The sequence below is a fragment of the Xenia sp. Carnegie-2017 genome, unplaced genomic scaffold (genome assembly GCF_021976095.1).
Source record: "Xenia sp. Carnegie-2017 unplaced genomic scaffold, XeniaSp_v1 HiC_scaffold_24, whole genome shotgun sequence".
NCBI lineage: Eukaryota > Metazoa > Cnidaria > Anthozoa > Malacalcyonacea > Xeniidae > Xenia > Xenia sp. Carnegie-2017.
The window spans coordinates 11,424,437-11,444,953 of NW_025813487.1; the positions used below are offsets into that span (position 1 = coordinate 11,424,437).

Here is a 20,517-nt window from a genome sequence, read left to right on the forward strand (position 1 = left end):
CCTTTTTAAAACACGCGCGCTGATTGCCTGAATGCTCAAAAAAACCTGTATTTCTATAATCGAGAGCGAGTAATCTAATTGTTTCAATAGAATCATACTAGTATTCATAAAGAAAAGGGTTTTGCTATAGTTTTCTTAGTTCGTTGTTTTATGCATTTGTTGTTGTTTGCATCGTATTGTATTAAAAAGCAAACGATTCTTGCTCAATGCCTGTTTCGTTATTTTAATTGAATACTTGTTTATTTTACCTATCAAAGTTAACACATCGTATTTAGTGGCAAATTTAGTCGTCTCTATAATTGCCTCTTGAAGTATACAATCAAGTTGGTCGTCAGAAACCTGAATAAAACGCGATACGGCCGGGTCGGCAGCCCTGTTTTTCTGCTACTCGCTATCTATTGCTTTTTACTCGCTATCTGAACTGTTCTGAACTGTTCAATAGATATTGAACATTGAGATATCCAGTAAAGTGGCCAATCAAATTAAAGCATTTGCAGTGGAATACTAGTATGATTTTACTAAAACCTATAGATACACGGAAATTTTAAAAGCAAGAATATAAACAATTAACAAAAAGTAATTAAAACAAATGAATCAATTTTTTTATATGTGAGTTGTGAAAAGGTTATTTTATAGAAACACTTGTGAAAGTAATTTTTCGTTTCACCCAAACTTTCCCGCGTGTTTCTATACAACTCAATGAAGAAACGGAAAATGTATTCTATTTCTGTAAGGGAACGATCAACGCCTACAGTATAATGCATTTCTTATGCCAACGTTCTTGGGGCGTGCCTTGGAAGTTTTCCATAGACTGTAAGAAGAAAAAGACAGATTTTCAACAAGCTGTAAATATTATCGAATTTGTGGCATATGCTAACAGGGTTCCCACTGCAAAACTTTTAATGTCCTTGAATTTAAATCAATAATCTCAGATGTTTTTGCACTTGATGCGCATATTGTTTCGAGCTTGCTTAGCAGTTGTATTTTTGGGTGGTGATGGGCTTTAGGAAAAAAGTTCTTCATTCGAAATAGCATGAGCTTGTAAACGTGCAGGATGGACTATTAATAATTGAGGGGGCATATTGACATGCATGCATGTTTTATTTTATTGGTGTCTATATTGAAACCAATTGTGATGACGGAATATAGCATATGAATATATGAATATGAGCCCCAATTCTCAATGTTCCACAACCCTTGACTGAAGCAAAACCGTAAATTCAGAGCTACTACATACATTACTTCCAGAAACAATCAATCCTGAGTTCTTTCCAACTACATCTTCTACTATGTTTTGAAAGATCTAAAGAACGGTGAAAAATTGTCGCATTCGTGCTTAGTATAATGATAATTTTACCAAGACTTCGAAAATGATAACAAACCTGACTAAAATGATCCACGCTATCTTCTCTAGCACTGGTTTCATAGTACAGAGAATGTTTCTGCAAAGCTTTCTGAAAAGTAATCATATGGAAAACATGAATGAATTTAGGACTTTCAAAGAGGACAGCAATATCAATTCATGTAAGGTAAGGAACCAGATTTTGGCATTACGACCATATTAGCTACTTCAAATTGTACTTTTTTTACATTAAAGGACAACTAAAATAACAAAATTTTCGGTTCGTAAATACCGAGTTTACGGATTAGGAATCTATAAGTGGATTCTCGATTTTAGAGTCTCATTTAGGCTTTCACTTCGGAATCTTTCCTCAATTTTTTTATGCGATTTCAACTCTAAATTCAGGACAATATATGCAAACGATTGAATTCCCATGCAACAACTAATGACGTTCACTTCTTTTGGAATGCGATGCGGATACATTCGCGCTTACATGTTTAGCTTCCTCTGTGCTTATACAACGCTGTTGCACTTTGTCTCTTTTGTTTCCAATAATATAGCTTGGTATCTCTTGACTGGCACTCTAACATAAAAAAAGATGTAATTACTACCTTATGAACATATATATACACATACAGTACGCTGAAATGCACTTTACTGTCACAGGAGGAAAGGCCTTCTTTTCTGTAGTAGTAAAAAAGTTGTGCTACAGTCGTGTAAACATCAGAACATCGTTAATAATTGTTTCTCCAGAATTCTACCGTCTTTGCAGAGCGTGAACGCAGAAATTTTAGCAGAATGCAGCAGTAATAGTCCAGCTGTTAATGACAAAATTCTTCACTTTGATGATACAAGTATGAAACTTTCTCACATTCTTACTATGCCTAGTAACACAAAATTTTGATATAGGGCCAGCCCATATTTTACATTTATAACGAGTTCTGCGAATGTCGTGTTTGATGACGTCATCGGTAGTAAAAAAATAAAGTTCAGAGAAATCTGCAATTTCCCTGTATATTCTTATACAACAGCTAAAGACGATAAAAAAACTATATTACAACTTTTGCTTTTGAGCAATAAATTCTGAAATATTCTGCATTAAAAGTGTTTTAAAAGTGCTGACTCAGCACTCTTGTTTTGTGCTATTGCTCTTTCTTAAATACATTGGAAAAGCGCCTAACGAAGAACAGTAATATTAAAATAATTTTAATGCCCTCATGTTATTGAAAATCACCCCCACAATTACTCAAACGAGTACCAACTAAGTGTGCTTTGACGCATTTACAACGAATAAGTTCATAACAGGCATCTTTAACTTGAGGGAGATTTGTCTACTTTGGTAACCAAGAATTTTCATCACGGTACCAGCCCCAACCTGACGGAGTTGGTATAACCTGCTCTTTCAAGCAGCACTGCCCCCAGAAAAATCCACCTTGCAACAATGCACGCTTAGTGTGCTGGAGCAACGCTTCTTGGGTTGGTGGAATGTTATCCAGTGTTCTGGACTTTTTCGCAAACAACTCTTGTCTAGCTTCATTGACTCTGGTGAGATTACTTGTACGATCGTATAAGAGGACAACATATCGCTCAATCACCTGCAAAACATTATATGAATCATAATAGAGACCTTCTTTCATAGATAATACATGCCTTTGGCGGTTTCTGAATTACCTGCAAGGACGAACAATCAATCCTTTCTGGCAACAAATTTAGCTCTTGTAACGCTAATGTTAGCTCTGGAAATACATTCCATACATCCCATGCAGTTTTCTTTCCTCGATCTCCAAAAAAGGAAACAGTATCACACCCCGTAAAAGCGTGAAACAACGGTAGAACAGATGCCTTGTCAGGTCCGATAGTCGATGCAATTGTATGCGCGGGAATATAACGCGAGTGCTTTCCTGTGCCATAAAGAATCCATAATTCTTCTCTTTGATGTTTTTCACAATTGAAATGGCCAGTATCAATACGTCAGTATCATTTGTTCTTACAACAATCCTCTGGTGGCCGCAGTCACTTGCATCTAACACGTGCACCATCAATCGTGTGTCAGCCTCTTCATGATTACATGGTTCCAACATTGATACTTCGGTTCTTTTAGGGAAGCACAAGACCTTTTCTTCAAATGTACTGTAAATTTCTCTTCCTTCTGGAATCTGCTGGGAAATAACTTTCTGCGCTAAGAAATTGAATAGATCCATTTTATTGGCATCTACACGCAGGAAGCCCTTCCAGTCAGTAGGGATACGTGCTGTCGATGAAACCTTGCGGCGTTGACCAAAGCCTCTCTTCTCCCGTGCGTTTTTTTTCAGCGAATCCTCTTTGTATACATCCCACACTAAATCAATTCTTTTAGCTGATTGAAATTGCTTTAACACATAAGGAATGAAAGCAAACTGAGCGTACTCTTCGAACGTTTCCCAAGTTCCAGGTGAAATCATTTGAACAACAACAGCCCCGTCTAAAATAATAACATCGGGAGTTGGTGACTGAACTTTGGTAATGGGCTCGATACACTTTGTCAAGTCTGCTTTATTAACAGTACGCAAACTTCCTGCTTGTGAGAGAGATGGTGGCCATGGTTGGTTCTCATATTTAAAGAAATCATCGAGATCACCACTTCGATTTTGACTGGCTATATACAATCTTGAAAATAAGCACAGTCTAGTTTCAGAGTTTGTATATTTACTTTATCTTTTGACGAAAGTCTTTTTCTTCCTGTTTTAAACGTTGGCAGATTATTTTTTCTAAACGTTTCAGTAATACTCTTGCTTCTCTGAACAAATCTTTCTTTAACAAATGCTTGATATTGTTCTTCTCCAAGGGTTACAACATTCTTCACCGTGTCAACAACGGAACTGTTCATCACGTCATTTGTGTGGATAGCAAATAGGTCTTCGCTCTCTTCTACAAAAGGATTCCCCATCGCTTGAAAATTGGAGACGACATTTGAGACATCTTTATAAAATTCTCTTTGAATGGATGGAGTTTGCTCATCGTGTAGCTGACTGTCTAGATGTGTACTCATCTCGAATTCCCTAATTATTCATGCAATTTCTGGACCTGCAATCATCCATCTCCTTAAAGCTGAAAGGTTTTCGGTTAGTCCCACAGCACCACCTTCTCCCTTTACCACTGCATTAACTTGCTCGTGAGCATGATTTAATGCTATAGCTGAAAACTGTTTCTTATGCACCACAAACGAGCCCTTGGAGAACTGGTTAAAGACGTCAGGGTGTTTGAATGGAAGCTCCGACATATCACGGATATGGACAGAAAGCCATCTTGCATAATTAACATTGTCCAAAGCAAACATCCAAGGGACAAGTTGCTTTATTGACTGGAAGTATAAGGAGAAATTAGCTTCTCTAAATGATCGCACCAGTTGTAAACAGAGCAATTCTAGTTCCAAAACTCTGGTCCAATACAGAAACTGAGGATGATCCTTTGACATGTCTTCTTTCCAAATGTGGAATTCTTTAGCTTTACGTCATTGTAATTACCTATGTAATTACCTGAAGATATGATCGTCGCACTTTGCTGGACAATTTAAGCAATCGTCTCAGGACCTGAAAAAATCAGGTGACTCAAAATATGTGAAAATGCGAATGTCGTATGTTCGAAGGAATGTCGTATGTTCATGGGTTCGAATCCCGTTGAGTCACCTGATTTTTTCAGGTCCTGAGACGATTGCTTAAATTGTCCAGCAAAGTGCGACGATCATATCTTCATTTAATTTCAAACACCGCACTGCATAAAACATTCATACTATATCAAAATTTTGTGTTACTAGGCATAGTAAGAATGTGAGAAAGTTTCATACTTGTATCATCAAAGTGAAGGGTTAGGTGTTTTTTTGTCGTTAACAGCTGGACTATAACATTACTGGGAGGTTCAAAGTGTCAAGTGCGTGGAGGCCCTCGAGTTTTAACCTGCTCCTCCCGCACAAAAATACCAAAAAAAGTTATATAAATAAAAGCATTTACGTGAGATCAAATTACGAGCTGCAGGCAGCGTTATGTGGGCACCCAATGCTATAGTGGAACAACTTGGCAAATGTAGTATAAAAAATATTATTTGCGCTAAGGAATGTTTGGAAGCGTACTCTCAACAAATCAATATAGCTTATTCTCCAATCAAATATGTAAGCAAAAGTTGTTCTATGTAAACTTACCTCGCAAGTTGCAAAAATACAAATGAATATAAATGCGGTCATTCAGCTTATTTTTAGTGGAGCAAGCAGGGGCAGGCCTGCAATAAACGGTTGACTGGCAGAGGGCCTCTAGCTGTTGCGTTTGGTCGTGCAGAGATTGAATACAAGTGAATAAATTGTCGCTAGCAATTTCACTGATCACCAAGAACCAATTTCAATGTTTTGCTATTAGCTTTAAGACACGTTAACACAATCCGATTTTTTTATTCTAAAAACAGATCATGAGAACACATATAAAGTGTTCCTCCGACAGTCGGATCCGTCAGTCTGAAACCTTGAATTTGGAAAACAAGACCAAAAATACGCAAAATATATCGATAAATGTTCTGGAAATCACAAATGGCTGCTCTCACAACTAAATATATCTCCTAAAATACACCTCTGGATAGATTTTCAGTACAATCTCCTGTCAATCATTTTGCATATAGCGTTTACAGTCACTGACGTAGTGAGATGGCAGCATTACCATCGAGGCAGTGGCGGATTACCCTGTAGGCTGAACCCTACTGGCCCGCTCTTTCGAGACGCCGTTGTATCTGGACATAATTAGTTTTTCCTTTTGGCATGTATTCCGGACAAACTGAATGTTCTTAATTTAGTCTTAATGTTAATTATATGCTTTTGCATATAAACCGTGCACAGTGCTCAGAAGCTATGAAGCAGTGGGTTTTCTCAGTTTGAGCTTTAAATTCATTTCCTGCATTCTAAGGCTTACAACACTGTCTTAGTTCTCTCTTCACCACAGTATACTCCCACTTCCTGTAGGTAGCATCCATTCTTTTACCATTTAAGAAAAGCCACATGGTTAACTCTTTTTGGAATGGCGCTTATTGGCGCATGCTGGAAATCATCGCCTTAAAATTCAAGATCAGTCCGGAGGTACAAACTCTTGATACTGCCCAAAGACAGGGACCACTTCGGTCTTACACCCATTTTCACCCGTTTCTTTCACCGGAGAGGGCCGAAAGAATGAACAAGTACAGGCCCGTAATTAGTAACCCGCCACTGCATCGAGGTACAATTAGCTAATTCTATGTGAGTGCATGGCTGGAAGTTCTGGTATTTTGTCCTGTACTGACAGTAATCACCTGTTGCTTTGGAATAAAGTTCAACCAATTGCTTATATTTTCGTAACTGCGACGATTTGTAAGATCAAAGAAAGCAATCACTGCCTATAAAAATTAAAGTGATGAAAAATGACATCAGATCAGAGTCAGACACAACCCTTCCCCATGTGCTAAACAATATCCAGCTTAATTTACAGACATAACGAATGATTGCGTTACGAGGGTAAAAAGGGGTGGAATTGAACTCAAGATCATTTCAACTCCCCAAATAAAATGCTCTGCAGTTCCTAAGGAAGGCTGAGAATACAAACAACAGTTATTGAAACAGCTTGTGCATTATATTAATTCCAAATTATATAAATGTCTGTTTAATATTTAATATAATGATCAAAAATTTGGACACCTGGTGGACCTATAGGTGTAGTAGTCTAATGGGGAAATTTGAAACAGGGTTCAATGCTGCAAGTTTTGATTAAAAGTTGTCTCAAGCTGAGATTTGATTGTTCTTCCACACCAATCAAGAGTCTTAGATCTGATTCAAAACATGGGTTTGTATATCTTCCAATCTAGTATCTTTATCTTAATTTGAAATTTAAGAACTAAAATACTCCATTCTAGTGTTTTCATAATGTGTGATCTGAAGTTCAAATTTGAGTCCTCATATACACAAGTTTAATGTCTTCATCATGAGGGATCTTATGTTGAAACTTCAGTCCTTATATACTCCAGTGAAACTTGATTATCTATCTACTTAAATGTAGTATCTTTGTCAGTGACCTAATATTGAAACTTTGGTTATTTTATCATTTCTACATACTCCGACCAGTATAGAGTCTTGGTCGGATGTTATCAGATGTCAGCACCTACTATACACTGTACATTATTAGCAAGAGCTCACATTCAACACATAAATCCATTCAAATGATTGCATCAAAAACTGACAAATAGATGTTTCTATGCATTTTTTTTATATAATCACAATGTGTAATTGGGATAACCTTAGTGTTCTTCATGTAGTAAGCAACTTCTGTTCGAAAATTTTCAAACCCAGGCGCATCCCTAAAAGGTAGACATATGTTGAAAAAGCAATCAGCAGAACAAAGACACAAAATAAGACTATCAGTTGTCCTGCTGACCATATTTCCAATACCACTTGATTCTTTTTTACTGTGAAATGTTTGTACTTCAATGTTTCTACAAGATCAAAAAAATTATGAATAGCAAAGACTTAACAAAATCAATAGTGGCCTTTGTATGAAAGAAGCAGCAATAAAATAAAACATCAGGTTAGGCGAGAATTTGTTGTTGACCTATAGAAACAACAGCAAATACACTTAAAACTATGGCAAGGAAAAAGATTCTGCTAGATATTTTGGGAATTCAGTTTGATGATTAGCACTAAGCAGCAGTTTTTGTCAAGCAACACTAAGCAGCAGTTGTTACATAAATGTCAAGATTTGTTAGGACTTGAGTGTCAAAAAGTGGTGAGCAACATTGCACTCTGTAACACTTCAATCATGGTAAAAACTAACAATCATGGTTAAAATAACTGACTTTGATAGCAATGTCATATGGGTACACAAATGGATTGAAAAACTCCCATAACCATTAAACGTGTTCGACCACGGATCGGAATAACAATAGAACGATTAAAGTAGACCCGCGTCTGGTATACCGCGCTTTTGTACAGTAATCTGCAAGCTTTACCTACCTCTTGCGGTAGTCATTATAAATGTCGGGTCGAAAGCTTCCCCTAGAAGGCGACGAAGTACCGAGGTCTTTCCAACCTTTGTGTCACCGATAAATACGACCTTAAGTGTCAAAGGCATAATCGGTTTGACTTGATTTACAGAAAACAAACTTTGCTGTGAGTCAGGTTGGCAATATTCAGCAGACTCGCGATTTTGTATAAACACATTCTGAGAAGACCATATTCATGTAAATTGTCCGAGAAGTGCAAGCTGCACATCCGGAATGGCTTACGTCTGCATTCCTCACTTCAAAAAACAAACTTTTTAAAAATTAACCACTTGTTGATATTTAACAGGGAACTGCTAAATAAAATTTGCACACGAGTCACAATCAATACTCTAGGCCTACAAATATCCTTTTATTTCAATTCACTTTTTCCGTAGGGGCAAATTTTTAGCAACATTAACAACACAAAAAACTGTTGGGTTTGATTTTCTAGTAACTACAAAGATAAGTATACATATGCATGTTTTTAATACCAATTAAATACATTCATTGTTAACCATTACATGAAAGTCATTAAGGTATCTTCTTTTTAATGTATGATAAATCAATAAAATAATTGCCAAAATTATCACTGTAAAATAGTATTGTAAATAAATTCAAAAAAAAACACACATGAATTAATAGGGAAAATATGCGAACACCACACAATGGAAGGAAGTTCAATTTCACTGACAAGACTCCAATCTGTTCTGTATTTAAGCTATTCCTAAACAGCATATATGATATTTCATAATTGTCTTAATATCACAAAAGCTAGTTAACATACAATCACACTACTATAATAGCGTGCATCTCCAACCACTATTCGACTTTTTATTGGGTTGATTTGTAATCTTAACACTGCCAGTTGCTCTGTTTTGATCCTCCTGTAAGATTGAAACAAGTATTGTAGATATTCTGACACGGCAACCACTCATACAACAACTCCCATGGACAAGAGGCAACATGTGTTTTTACCAAATAATATCAATATTTATACAACAACAAAAGGAAAGTGATCGCTCTAAAATGATGCAACAAACTCACCAACTTCTTATCCATTTTTGCTTTGATGTCACGAGCCAAAGCAAAGAAAGCTTCTTCCACGTTGATGCTTGCTTTTGCACTTGTTTCCATAAATTTAATACCATATTCCAGGGCAAGCTAAACACACAATAAATTTGAACATGAGCAAAGTAGATTTTGAAAAAAACCATCTTTTAATTATGTCATTCATACGTACTTGTTCGCCTCTTGTCTTGGAAACTTGACGTCTATCATCCATATCACATTTATTGCCCAGGACCATTTTTTCAACATCCGAAGATGCATGCTTTATGTAAAAACAGAAATGATTAAATATTCCATTAACTGTTCCATGGGTGGCAGCTCTTTTTGAAAGGGGAAAAACTATTTAGGACATACCTCTTCAATATTTCTGATCCAATTTTTAATATTATCAAAGGATTTCTCATTGGTAATATCATACACCAACATGATGCCCTTAGGAAAGAAGGAACGATTTTTGAATGATGAACTGGCAAATCATAGAAATACCACGAGTTCATCAAGTAGATCTCAACTACATATCTCTACTGTTTTCATCCGGAATGACTTTATGTTAAAATTTTAGTCTTTGCACATTCAAATTTGGCACTTTCATCTGGGGGAAATATGATTTTAAACAAAGCTCATACAAAGTTCAGTGTAGTATCTTCATCAAAAGTGATCAGATGTTGAAACTCATGTTCTTACAAAATCTAGTCTAGTGTCTTCATTACAAGTGATCTGATGTTCAAAATGAGTTTTTGCTTATTATCTTAACTATGAACAACATACTATAGTCAAACATTTTCATTAAAATTGACTAAGATATAGAGCACTAAAGTGACCACTTGACAAGCAACTCTAACCATTGCACCACGATAATATGCTGTTGTGATTGTTCTGAATCGCTCTTGACCTGCTGTATCCCTGAAAAAATAGATGAACATTTAGAAAGTCTCTTGCAAGCATAGTAAGGGCAATATGAAGAAAGGAAATGGCTCTTCTGTAAGTTCATGTCAATTTCTTCACATAACTCAACTCATTATCACAAAATAAGAAATAATTACGTTGATCTCATATAATGTTAGCATTCTCAAAATGAACAAGATAACAAGTCAACACTTAGAGGTGACAGGGGCAACTGTTATTAAAAGGACGCATTAAAATGCAATTTTATTGAAAGAAAAATTGAGCTTTGTACTTAGAAAATTCGTTTACGCCTGGTTTATCATACACCGTTAACGCTTCAGGTAAGAAATCCGTACAAAATACAATGTCTACCATTAATGATAATTACATAATGAGAAGATGAGCGGCTAATTCCGATTTAAAGGTATTAAATATAAAATATTCAAACGTCACCTTACCATATCTGAAGCTTGATTTTCTTTCCGTCTAATTCAATTGTTCGTATCTTGAAGTCGATACCTTAATATTGGGAAACAAACATATCAGTTGCTACGCTTTTCTTACGCCCACCAAAACACAAGATAAACGAGGCTACTCGATAGACATTTTCGGTTTGAATTTTTGAAGTAGAGGACAATTCATACGAGAAAATCATTACCAATTGTCGAGATGAATGTCGAATTGAAGGCATCCTCGGAAAATCTAAACAGCACACAGGTTTTTCCAACACCGGAATCGCCGATCAGAAGCAACTTAAATAAGAAATCGTAGGTTTTTGCCATCCAAACGCCGGATGAATATTTACAGTGTTCTTCTTGACTTAGCCATCAGGTGTGGTAGAGACATCGCAGTGCGCATGCGCCAGTTAAGACAAAGTGAAATTATTATACATGAAGTATTTGTGTCTAACACATCGTCGACACGTGTCAAATATCAACAACATGTCAACAATTACACTAGGAGTATGCCATGCATTTTCACGTAATGTTCTGCAGGTTGACTGGAGTGATTGCAAAACAATTTGAAAGAAAGAGCGTAGATAAACCAATAATTGCCCGGATGTTTGATAAATTCTAACCAGTCTAGGGTGGTGGTGGTGGGAGGACGACGATGCGTGTACTTTTTATATTTGCAAATTTTAAAAGTAAACCTCCGATGTTAGATTTTCTAAAAAGAATATTAGTCAAACTTATAGAAAAACAAAAAAATGGCCAAAAGTTACAGTAATGCAAAGACAAAAATTAAGAAAAGTCTGCTCGGTTTTCGTCATGCTTTTTCTTGGTGTAAATGCACAAAAATCCAGAACAGAATCTGTATCTTTGTGCTATCTGTGTACAGCATATAAAAAGAAAAGGAAATAAACACATTGCATATCACCGACGGCCTGATAAGTTTCATGTATATCTATTGTTAAAAACAAAGGAAAAGTAAAGAAGGGAAAATTGTTTGTCATCAAGCAAAATATATCAATAAAACATTTTTAAGGTAGACATAAACACAAAGTTAGACATAAAGGTAGCACAATTTACACAAAGGCAGACATAAAGGTATACATAAAGGTATAAACACAAAGGTAGTCGTACGTAAAGGTAGACATGAAGGTATAGACACAAAGGTAGTCGTACGTAAAGGGTAGACATAAAGGTAGACGTGTTCATAAAGATAGACATGAAGGGACACAAAACTTTTAAGATTAGATTCAATAGATATCGGGTTGTTTCTTCAAGTACGAATATATTAATGTTAAATAATCATGTGGAACAAATACATAATTACATGCATAGCATCATACATAAAGATATTATTCACTTTAAAGTGCACATTCAGCTTTCCAAATTCGATGAACTTTTAAAGTTTAGACTGTGGAAAATATGATTTCGAAGAGAATTTCGTAAAAAAATAAAAACAAAGTTTTTTTTGCGGTTTGAATTAGCTTGCTTTTGAGAAATTTCCGCGCCTCTGAGGGGACTTAAAACGAGAGGTTTGTGACGTCTTTAAGGAACCTATGAATGCGCTGCATACAAAACAACACAGTGTGAAATAACAATTCTTTATATATGGCTTTAAAATTAATATAAAAATTGTACGAAACATGTCGACATCCGATTCTGAGTCAAGTACAGCAACAACAGCGGAAAATATTGAATTGAACAGTCGGGAATTCGATTTAGAAGACGAAGATCAATCGTCATCAAATGCGCTCCGAAACACCGATGGCGATTTTGAGTACGGCCAAGCTGCAGCGTATGAAAACGAGCCACTTGCTGATGATGAGTGGTTAGAAAACTATAATAGAGAGACAGAAGAAGAAAGACGCCAAACAGAAGAGCTCGAACGCAGAATGCAAAATGAAGTTCCTCTTGATTCTTGGTAAGAAAAGTTGGAAAATTTGTTTATTTGTTGCCGAAGCTTTTGACAGATAACGTTCTGATGGAGTTTCTTCGGCCATATTTAATTATGGAGTTTAATATTGACCGCGCGAACATAGAAGTAGCCTGGGCCGAGAGTCAATAATACAGAGTGATAAAGAGATGTCAGCAAATGGTAGAAAACGATAACACAAAAATCTAGCTTGTACTATTAATTCTTACGAATAACTATGACATCTACAGATACTATAATACTGGTATGTTTCATCTTATAGATAATTCTAACATTAGTTGCAGAAATATGAAATATATTTTGACTCAAGCAAGTGCAATATTTTACTTGGCAACAGGGCAGTATCAACTATTATTGTCGAGCAAGATTTTACAGGCACCTACAAAACGTGTATTTGCAAGGTTTGCAGAAGCACGGAGGTGATCCGGTTTTGACTATGTAAAACCATCAAGCTCATTTCCGTTTACCACATTTCAGCCTACGACAAATGATAATTTTGGCGGTCGTAACAACATCATCTCAGTAAAGAAATCAGATTTCGAAAAGATGGAAGCGTTAGACAACGATGACTGACAATCTGGCTCAGGTATCACTGTCTCATCCCCCCCAGGGTCATATGCTCAGTTAATACCCTCGCACCATAACTTCTAGTGGAAATTGTTTTCAGCTTTCAGCAATTAATTAGCTAAACTTTTGAATAATATAAACGTGCATTAACATAAAAACAGCTTGATCATTATGATTGGATTATGCAATCTTAGTGTTTCCAATATCAACAGTAAAACTACTGCACTGTCCTCAATATATTAGGTTAAACAATGCCAAAATACATCCGATTGACTGCAATGGTCAGAAACTGGAAGTAGTTATATTTTATTCCTGTGCATGGCATGCATTGATACAATATGGCACTTTTTGGCAACTATCACACTTTTTATATGTAGCTAATTTATCCACAAGTTATGTTTTTATTTTTTAACCTTATTTCTCGTTTTTAGTATTTATAGAAGTACTTTTACATGGTTTTATTCATGCTATTGGTCATTATGCCATAAATTGCTTTCGTGAAGAAATTATGCATATTTACAAAATCCAACAATATAGACTACCTAAAAACATCGTATAATATTTACTACGTAATTGCTTTAATTTTCGAAAGACACATCGACTGTACAATGAAAGCAGTGGCAGATTTAGATCCTACTGTGGACACATCTATTGATGCTGCCACCAAAATGAAGAAACCTAATATATCTTCTGATGATGTTGTAGAGGATGACGACGAATTCTTTGAGAAGAATTTTCTTGACGAAGACTACGGTATTCGAGATGATGTTCGTAAATTATTAAAAAGGTTTGTGTCAAAGATATTTACCCCACTTCCTCTATAAATGTTGTCTTAAAGAGCATGTTTAAAACGGTCAACGCCACTATAACCTATGTAATTTCAAAAATGAAAAAAACTGTAAAATAGTTTATACATGACACAATAGTTACGCTTTTTGCGAACAAACTGAACAGTGTCAAATATTTGTGCGAACCAGTTACTTGCGTTAAACTTTTACTAACCATTCATCATGGCGAACACTCTCATCAATACAATATTTAGATATTTTGCCATACAAAGCTCTCTTCTCTTTTACATAGTTAAAGTTGGACTTTTTAGCACTCTAGCAAAAAAAACAGGTTGCATTGAAAGGATGCTCAATAAATACGCTAAATAAAATCACGCGTAATTTAAATCTTTCTGTGTTCACTGTTTTTGACTTTTTTCCTGTGAACTAAAAATCAAGTTGCAAATTTCAGTCGGTAATAACATTAAAAACAACATGATTTGGTGCTACGTTCACCTCTGAACAACTTTCTTTTATTGTATCATTAATTTGATTTTAGCATTTTCTATGAATGAGAGAAAAATTGTTAAACATAATTCTAATTAACACATGTTGTTTTTGTTGTACTTAATTTATTGAATATCATTATATATTGTGTAGATTACCTTGGATTTGTGGTGGATATGGTGTAAGATGGGAACCCCGTCTATCTTTGTATGTGACTGTGGCAACTGAAAGACAAGATGATGAAGATGCATTAAGAAAGGAAATTGATGAAAAATTTGGATGGAAAGCTTCTCCTTACTTTAAATTTGAAACCAGAACCAAAAGAAAAATCACAGTTTCGATTTTTGTCAGACCTTAAAGTAGTAAAAAGAGAAAACGGTCCTAATCCAATGCGTAAAAAGAAGGACAAAAAAAAGATTCATGAAACAATGGCAAAAGGTTCTGTCACAATGTTTTGTGACACAGACAAGAAACACTACGCTTTGACCCCTTTTCACAATTCATGCATCACTGACCGACAAGCCGCTGGTAACGAATTCAATTTTTCCCACATCTGGGAAGATATAAAACAATTATGCGAGAGAATTTCTAGAAGAGAAATCCAAGATGAAAATAGATGTTATTACGTTCCTCTTATGGGTAAAGAAATAAAACTTGGAGCTCCTTGTTTTCGATCATTTAATGAAAACACTGACATCATGGCCATTGAAGTGATTGATCGTAAAAAGATTACTCGCAACCCTTTCGTAATCACGGAGACTGATTGGAAAACAGTTAAAAATCAACTAAAGAAAGGAAATGCTAAGGTTCAGAAACGTGTTGGAGGCGCTGTAGGAAAAATTTTAGACATTAGCTAAAATTTTTCACACATATGCAAAGAAACCGGACGTGACATCTTCAGCAAAGTTATCACCATTGAATGCGAACGTCCTTTTCTTAAAGATGGAGATTCTGGAGTGTTAATAGATTTCTACAATGAGGACACAGAAGAACACATACCTCTGGGTTACGGAGTCTGCGAACATAAAAAAAATGATGGAAAAATTGTCTATGTAGCCTTTAGATTAGACGTCGCATTGAAAAATCTAAACTTAAAAAACTGTCGTTGGTACTTGCAGGCATAAAGAGTGATCTTGGTCTTATTTAATGAAGTTTGGGGTGAGAAAAGTTTATACTGATGTTTTATTCAAATGCGAAAGTACTTTTTCGTATTCATATACATCGATTTAGGTTTATTGTGTTTATCAATTACTTATTTTACTTTATTTTTATCATCATTTTGGTGTCATTGGTGATATGTTCATTTTCACTGTCACTTGTATTCACTATTTACACATTTGCTGCACAATTCTTGTCATTATAATTTTTATTTTTCTTCCAAAATCCATACTTTTCTCTGTAAGTTTATGATTGGAGTTGAAATTACGAAATTTACCAGACTTTGACAAATATATTTACCACCTCAACACTATATCTTCAATATGTAAGTATTTTCTGCATGGCTATTGTTGTAGTTAAGCAAATCATTTTTAAACAAATAATCATTATGTACTCGCCAGTAAAATAACCCAGTCAAACTAAAGACAACATAAGTTTACTGAAACAAATTAAAAATTAAAACTATTGTCGTTTGTCTGAATTCTGGAATGTCTTAAGTTATACTAACAAATGAATAAAATATAAACTAAAATTAACAACCACAGGACTTTCTGCACGTAACGCCGTTTAGTTTAGCACAAAATACAACAAAAATGCTCGTATAACATCAATCATTTCTTTAACGCTCAACTGGTGGCGGTGTTCAAATTCATTTTTAACCACAATGTTTCCATGGGAGAATACGTTCCAAAAAAATAACGGATTTTGCCAGTATTGAGCGACATATCTTATGAATCATCGTTAGAGTACCAGATACAAAATCTTTACACATGTAGATATTATTTATTCCATGTCATTAACTCAAAAACGCTGGTTTACAAAGAAAAGGTCTGATTTCAATTCTTGGTGTGCAAGTTAAGCCTCTTTCAAACGTCGAACTTGACATGCACCGAACGCATTAAAAACAAAAGAAAATGAGATGAGCTTCCTCATTGTCTTTTGTTTTAAATGCGTTCGGTTCATATATGCTATCTTAAGTTCTACCGGAAATTGGTATTTTTGTGTGGACTTAAATCATCCTCTATTCTATGCACTATACGAGTAAAAAACTACCTTTGCTTCAATATTGTTCAAAAACAGTTAAATTGAGTGCAACATTGAACGTGCTTATGTAAAAAAAGTTCTAAGTTTCTTTTTATAGTAGCTCCACAGTTTAGTTGATGTTTATCATATATTCATTTCATTACTCTTTTTAAAATATAATTGCTCATTTTTACATGATATTAATAAATTGACATATATGTGGCTACTAACTTTATGTAAAATAAGAAAATTTAAGCAATTATCTTAGTTTGCCACCTGCAAACACCGTTTTCAATTGTTTAGTTCGTTACATTGCTAATTCATTTTTTTAAAAGAAGTTTTTGTACATTAAACACGTAGCAACATGATTTTAAGTGTATGGAAACTTTCCTTTTCAAGGATGACAGCAAACATCAGAAAATCTTATGTTTACATCTTGATATAAATTATCTGAATGATTTTTTATGTGAAATAAATTATGGCTAAGTCTGTTGACATGCAGTTTTTAAAAAAGAATTGTAAGGAACGGCAGTGGTCAAAAAATTTAAACTGCCAATAATATTGTCTACACATTATTTGAATTTAAACTTCCAGCTTTTAGCTAACTTCAAGCTAATAAAGACACCTGCAAAATAAACGGAGTTAAATACATGGACGGCAACATAAATTTGAGAGAAATATTTTTACATTTTCAAAATGATCACACTTTGTTTGACATCAAATTTACAAATCAATGAAAACTTATTTGTGTTGCTGACGACTCTGCATACCCATAAATTAATTCTTATTCGAATTTCAAAATTAACTCTACTTTCACCGTTTTTCTTTAAAGGCAATATTTATTATTCGTATTTTTGTTACGTTGGATGTAAACTTCTTGATCAGGAAAAATCTTTGTTCATTGTTATCTTACACCAATATTTATGATTATTTGAGCTTTCACTTTTACAGAAAAATATTCTGAAAAGATAAGCAGAATATGCAACATTCATCTATGTGACAAATTAAATCAAACTTTAATTCATAATATATAGTATTATTTAACTTGGCATATGAAAATTCAAACAAGTAAATTATTTGCTTAGTAACTTCTACTCAATATCCTTGTCTTGACAATGAATGTCAAATTCGGGGCTTGTAACTGAATGAAAATTATTTAAATAACGAGACCATATGAGTAACTAGCTTTTAATCATGAAACTTTCAGCAATATCAAATATGAATATAATATTAGCCTTGCAGTTTTCTTTCTGGAAATATTCAACCTATTTTACTGTTTATATACCATAACATTTTTTTCACTAAAAATGTGTTGTCGAAAATCTTTAAAAGAAGTTTTTGCTTCATCACAACAATAGTCAACATCAAGATCCAGCTAGGGTTGTAATGAAATATATACACAACAACCGGAGAGCTCGAAGCTTCCAATGTATTTATTGCCAATACTATATGCTAATTATATACAGGTGACTAATTAATATTCGACTATTACATCTACCTTTCCTGGGAGATTTTTTTTTTCATGAAGTTTAACTAAATTATTATAGCCATATCATTAATATAATAACATTTCTTTAACTATTTTAAAGTATTTGACTGTTCAAAAAAAATATACAACCTAAATCTACTTGAATGTTTTCGTTAACTTCAAAGGTTTAAACGATCTGAGGATTTACTTATCGTTCCAGATTTTGTTCTGATTTATTCTGAGCTGTTTGAACTTGCTGCAGAAGTCGTCACTTCTTCTCGAATTTGCGTTTCACTATAGTTCTGGGTTGGTTGTGCGTCGCTAGCAGAGTGACTTAATTTCTGGGTTATTTTTTTATTTTCTTCGTTATTACTTTTTCTCTCTCTCGTTTTCTGTAACGTGGAATAAGTGTCTTCTATTTCTTTTGAAAACGCCCAGTATTAGTTTGCATAGTGTATGATCTAGGAGTGTTAGCTGCACCAACAACAACCACGTACTGTGCCCACAATGTTCAAGTGGGAGAATGGGGGAAACATTGTTTATCTTTCTGGGAGCTTTAATGCCCATAGACAGGTGCAATTGTGGTAACTGCCGTGTTCCTCTGTTCGTTAATCTAAAAGAATGTAGATGTTGCCACAAAATTATCAATTGCATGATTGAAATGCAAGATCATATGGTGGTATACGAATTAGGAAAACAGCCAAAATGCATCACAGAGCATCCAGGATTTGATGCCATTTGCCTCAATCGATGGGCATTAAATTTAGCTGCCAATCTTTACCAAAGGTGAGATGGAGTTAGATATCGCAAAGGTTCTTGGAGCAAAGGTTTGTAACAATTAATAGTTAAATGCTTCTGTCTGGGTTATCTATGAATGCACACTTGCAAAATTTGTATTTTATGGACTCCTACCTCTTTTAATGGACCTTGTGTATTATGCCTTTTCAGGTTTTTCGAGTTGTTGCATATAGACAATTTACAAGAATGGTACATGGCATTCTTCGAGACAAAAGAATTCCACTTCCACCTTGTGCATACCATGTTATTTGAACAACTTTTAATTTAAAAAAAAATGAACACTTTGCAGGGTATGAAAAGGACAATTTGTAAAATAACATAACATTCTATATTATTTTAGGTGTTGTGTGCATGAGCCCAGCTAGTAGGGATTCAGTGAAGTGTTGAATGATTTTAGCCACTCTTGATGTATTGCATCTTCGATTCACACTTATTCTTGTTATACAAAACGTACAAAATTACAATTCCTTTTCTTTTTATTCTTTCTATGCAGTCATTTCATACTTCACTGAATCCCAACTAACTGGGCTCATACCACCAGCTCCTAAAAAAGTGGTTACTTCTGGTTTTTTGGACAGTTAATTATATTTCTATGGCCTTTCATCCAATTCTTGCACACAGTGCATCAAGGTGCTGCCCTCTCATTTCTATGATCAGTGATTTTTTCTTGGGCAGGTGATACTTCAGCTATATCAAACAATAAAGTGAGTCAGTTCCAAAAATATGATTCAAATTAACTCAAAGCAAAAAAATGCCTTTTTGTAAAACTGGCTTAGTTGGGGGGGAAATGTACAGCTGGCATGCTTTGTCTTCTTGCTTTTTTTGAGATAGCTTCACTTTTTGATTGCTTGTCCAATATGAAATTCATTGGCAATGGAGTCATTCGTAAAAGATCACCTTTGGGTTTTCTCAATGTTTCCTCATCAATGAGTGCAGAGCACAACACTTGATATATATCTTCAGCATACCCTGGAGGAGCAATGTGCAAATTATTCAAAATTTTATTTTATAGTAATCATTTCTTATTAAGGCTTTGATTGTTATGGCATTTAACACAAGAAATCAGGCAGTAGGAGAAAGATATTAAATAACCTTACCAAAATCCAGAGCAACTTTTACATTTCTTACAACAGCTTCACCATTTATAAATTTTGGATAATGCACTTTAACCTGGGGAACTCCATTATCCTCTTGATTATCCCGGTCCAAATTGCTTTCGAAGTGAGTTACAACAAGGATATGCCTTCATGAAATATAAAATTGCATTCAATTTCTTGAAAGAGTTTAAATTGGCACAAGGGAATAAAAACTGTAATGATACATAGGTGTTTCATCACACATGTTTCATAGAATACCTGCAGAACATTCCAGGAAAAGAGTAGCTGATCATTCTGATAATACAGGCTCATCACAAGTTGTTTTTTCTATTTGCTCTTGAGGTTCGCTACTTGTACTGGGAATATTTTCTGATTCAACCTCTCTTTTATAATCAGACATCCACTTTCTTTTCATCTAAAATGGCATATATTTAT

General features: G+C 34.7%; 3 protein-coding genes and 1 long non-coding RNA gene across 4 annotated transcripts; 2 read left to right on the plus strand and 2 right to left on the minus strand.

Moving 5' to 3' along the window:
• Positions 1-577: 577 nt before the first annotated feature.
• LOC124450414 (ras-related protein Rab-10-like) lies at positions 578-8,603 on the minus strand. Its single transcript, XM_047001072.1, has 8 exons — positions 8,334-8,603; positions 7,759-7,816; positions 7,621-7,681; positions 6,644-6,727; positions 1,836-1,925; positions 1,383-1,454; positions 1,238-1,303; positions 578-811 (listed from the first exon to the last, which is right to left on the minus strand). Exons 1-8 carry the CDS (start codon positions 8,449-8,451, stop codon positions 749-751), a joined length of 612 nt encoding a protein of 203 aa, XP_046857028.1. The 5' UTR covers positions 8,452-8,603; the 3' UTR covers positions 578-748.
• Positions 8,604-8,831: 228 nt separating this feature from the next.
• LOC124450413 (ras-related protein Rab-8A-like) lies at positions 8,832-11,254 on the minus strand. The gene is made up of 7 exons (XM_047001070.1): positions 10,974-11,254; positions 10,774-10,834; positions 10,273-10,333; positions 9,785-9,862; positions 9,603-9,692; positions 9,407-9,523; positions 8,832-9,246 (listed from the first exon to the last, which is right to left on the minus strand). The coding sequence occupies exons 1-7, from the start codon at positions 11,095-11,097 to the stop codon at positions 9,157-9,159; spliced, it is 621 nt and encodes a 206-aa protein (XP_046857026.1). The 5' UTR covers positions 11,098-11,254; the 3' UTR covers positions 8,832-9,156.
• Positions 11,255-12,332: 1,078 nt separating this feature from the next.
• On the plus strand, positions 12,333-19,350 carry LOC124452139. Its single transcript, XM_047002728.1, has 4 exons — positions 12,333-12,685; positions 18,761-18,973; positions 19,136-19,174; positions 19,326-19,350. The coding sequence occupies exons 1-4, from the start codon at positions 12,408-12,410 to the stop codon at positions 19,348-19,350; spliced, it is 555 nt and encodes a 184-aa protein (XP_046858684.1). The 5' UTR covers positions 12,333-12,407.
• Positions 12,832-16,105, plus strand: LOC124450415. Its single transcript, XR_006949970.1, has 4 exons — positions 12,832-12,941; positions 13,175-13,283; positions 13,970-14,051; positions 14,692-16,105. It is a non-coding gene; the product is annotated as an uncharacterized LOC124450415 (long non-coding RNA).
• Positions 19,351-20,517: the final 1,167 nt, after the last annotated feature.

Bases quoted from the DNA above. Each gene is read 5' to 3' on its own strand.
- LOC124450414 (XM_047001072.1), bottom strand. From the start codon at position 8,451: ATGCCTTTGACACTTAAGGTCGTATTTATCGGTGACACAAAGGTTGGA. The intron at 1,926-6,643 runs GTGATTACTGTC...TTTTTATGTTAG, and splicing joins ACTTTATTCCAAAGCAACAG to AGTGCCAGTCAAGAGATACC. The intron at 812-1,237 runs GTATGTAGTAGC...TTCTTCTTACAG, and splicing joins TGATTGTTTCTGGAAGTAAT to TCTATGGAAAACTTCCAAGG.
- LOC124450413 (XM_047001070.1), bottom strand. From the start codon at position 11,097: ATGGCAAAAACCTACGATTTCTTATTTAAGTTGCTTCTGATCGGCGAT. The intron at 9,693-9,784 runs GTATGTCCTAAA...TTTTACATAAAG, and splicing joins GGATCAGAAATATTGAAGAG to CATGCATCTTCGGATGTTGA. The intron at 9,247-9,406 runs GTGAGTTTGTTG...TCAATCTTACAG, and splicing joins CAAAAATGGATAAGAAGTTG to GAGGATCAAAACAGAGCAAC.
- LOC124452139 (XM_047002728.1), top strand. From the start codon at position 12,408: ATGTCGACATCCGATTCTGAGTCAAGTACAGCAACAACAGCGGAAAAT. The intron at 12,686-18,760 runs GTAAGAAAAGTT...GCCCATAGACAG, and splicing joins GAAGTTCCTCTTGATTCTTG to GTGCAATTGTGGTAACTGCC. The intron at 19,175-19,325 runs GTACATGGCATT...ATATTATTTTAG, and splicing joins ATAGACAATTTACAAGAATG to GTGTTGTGTGCATGAGCCCA.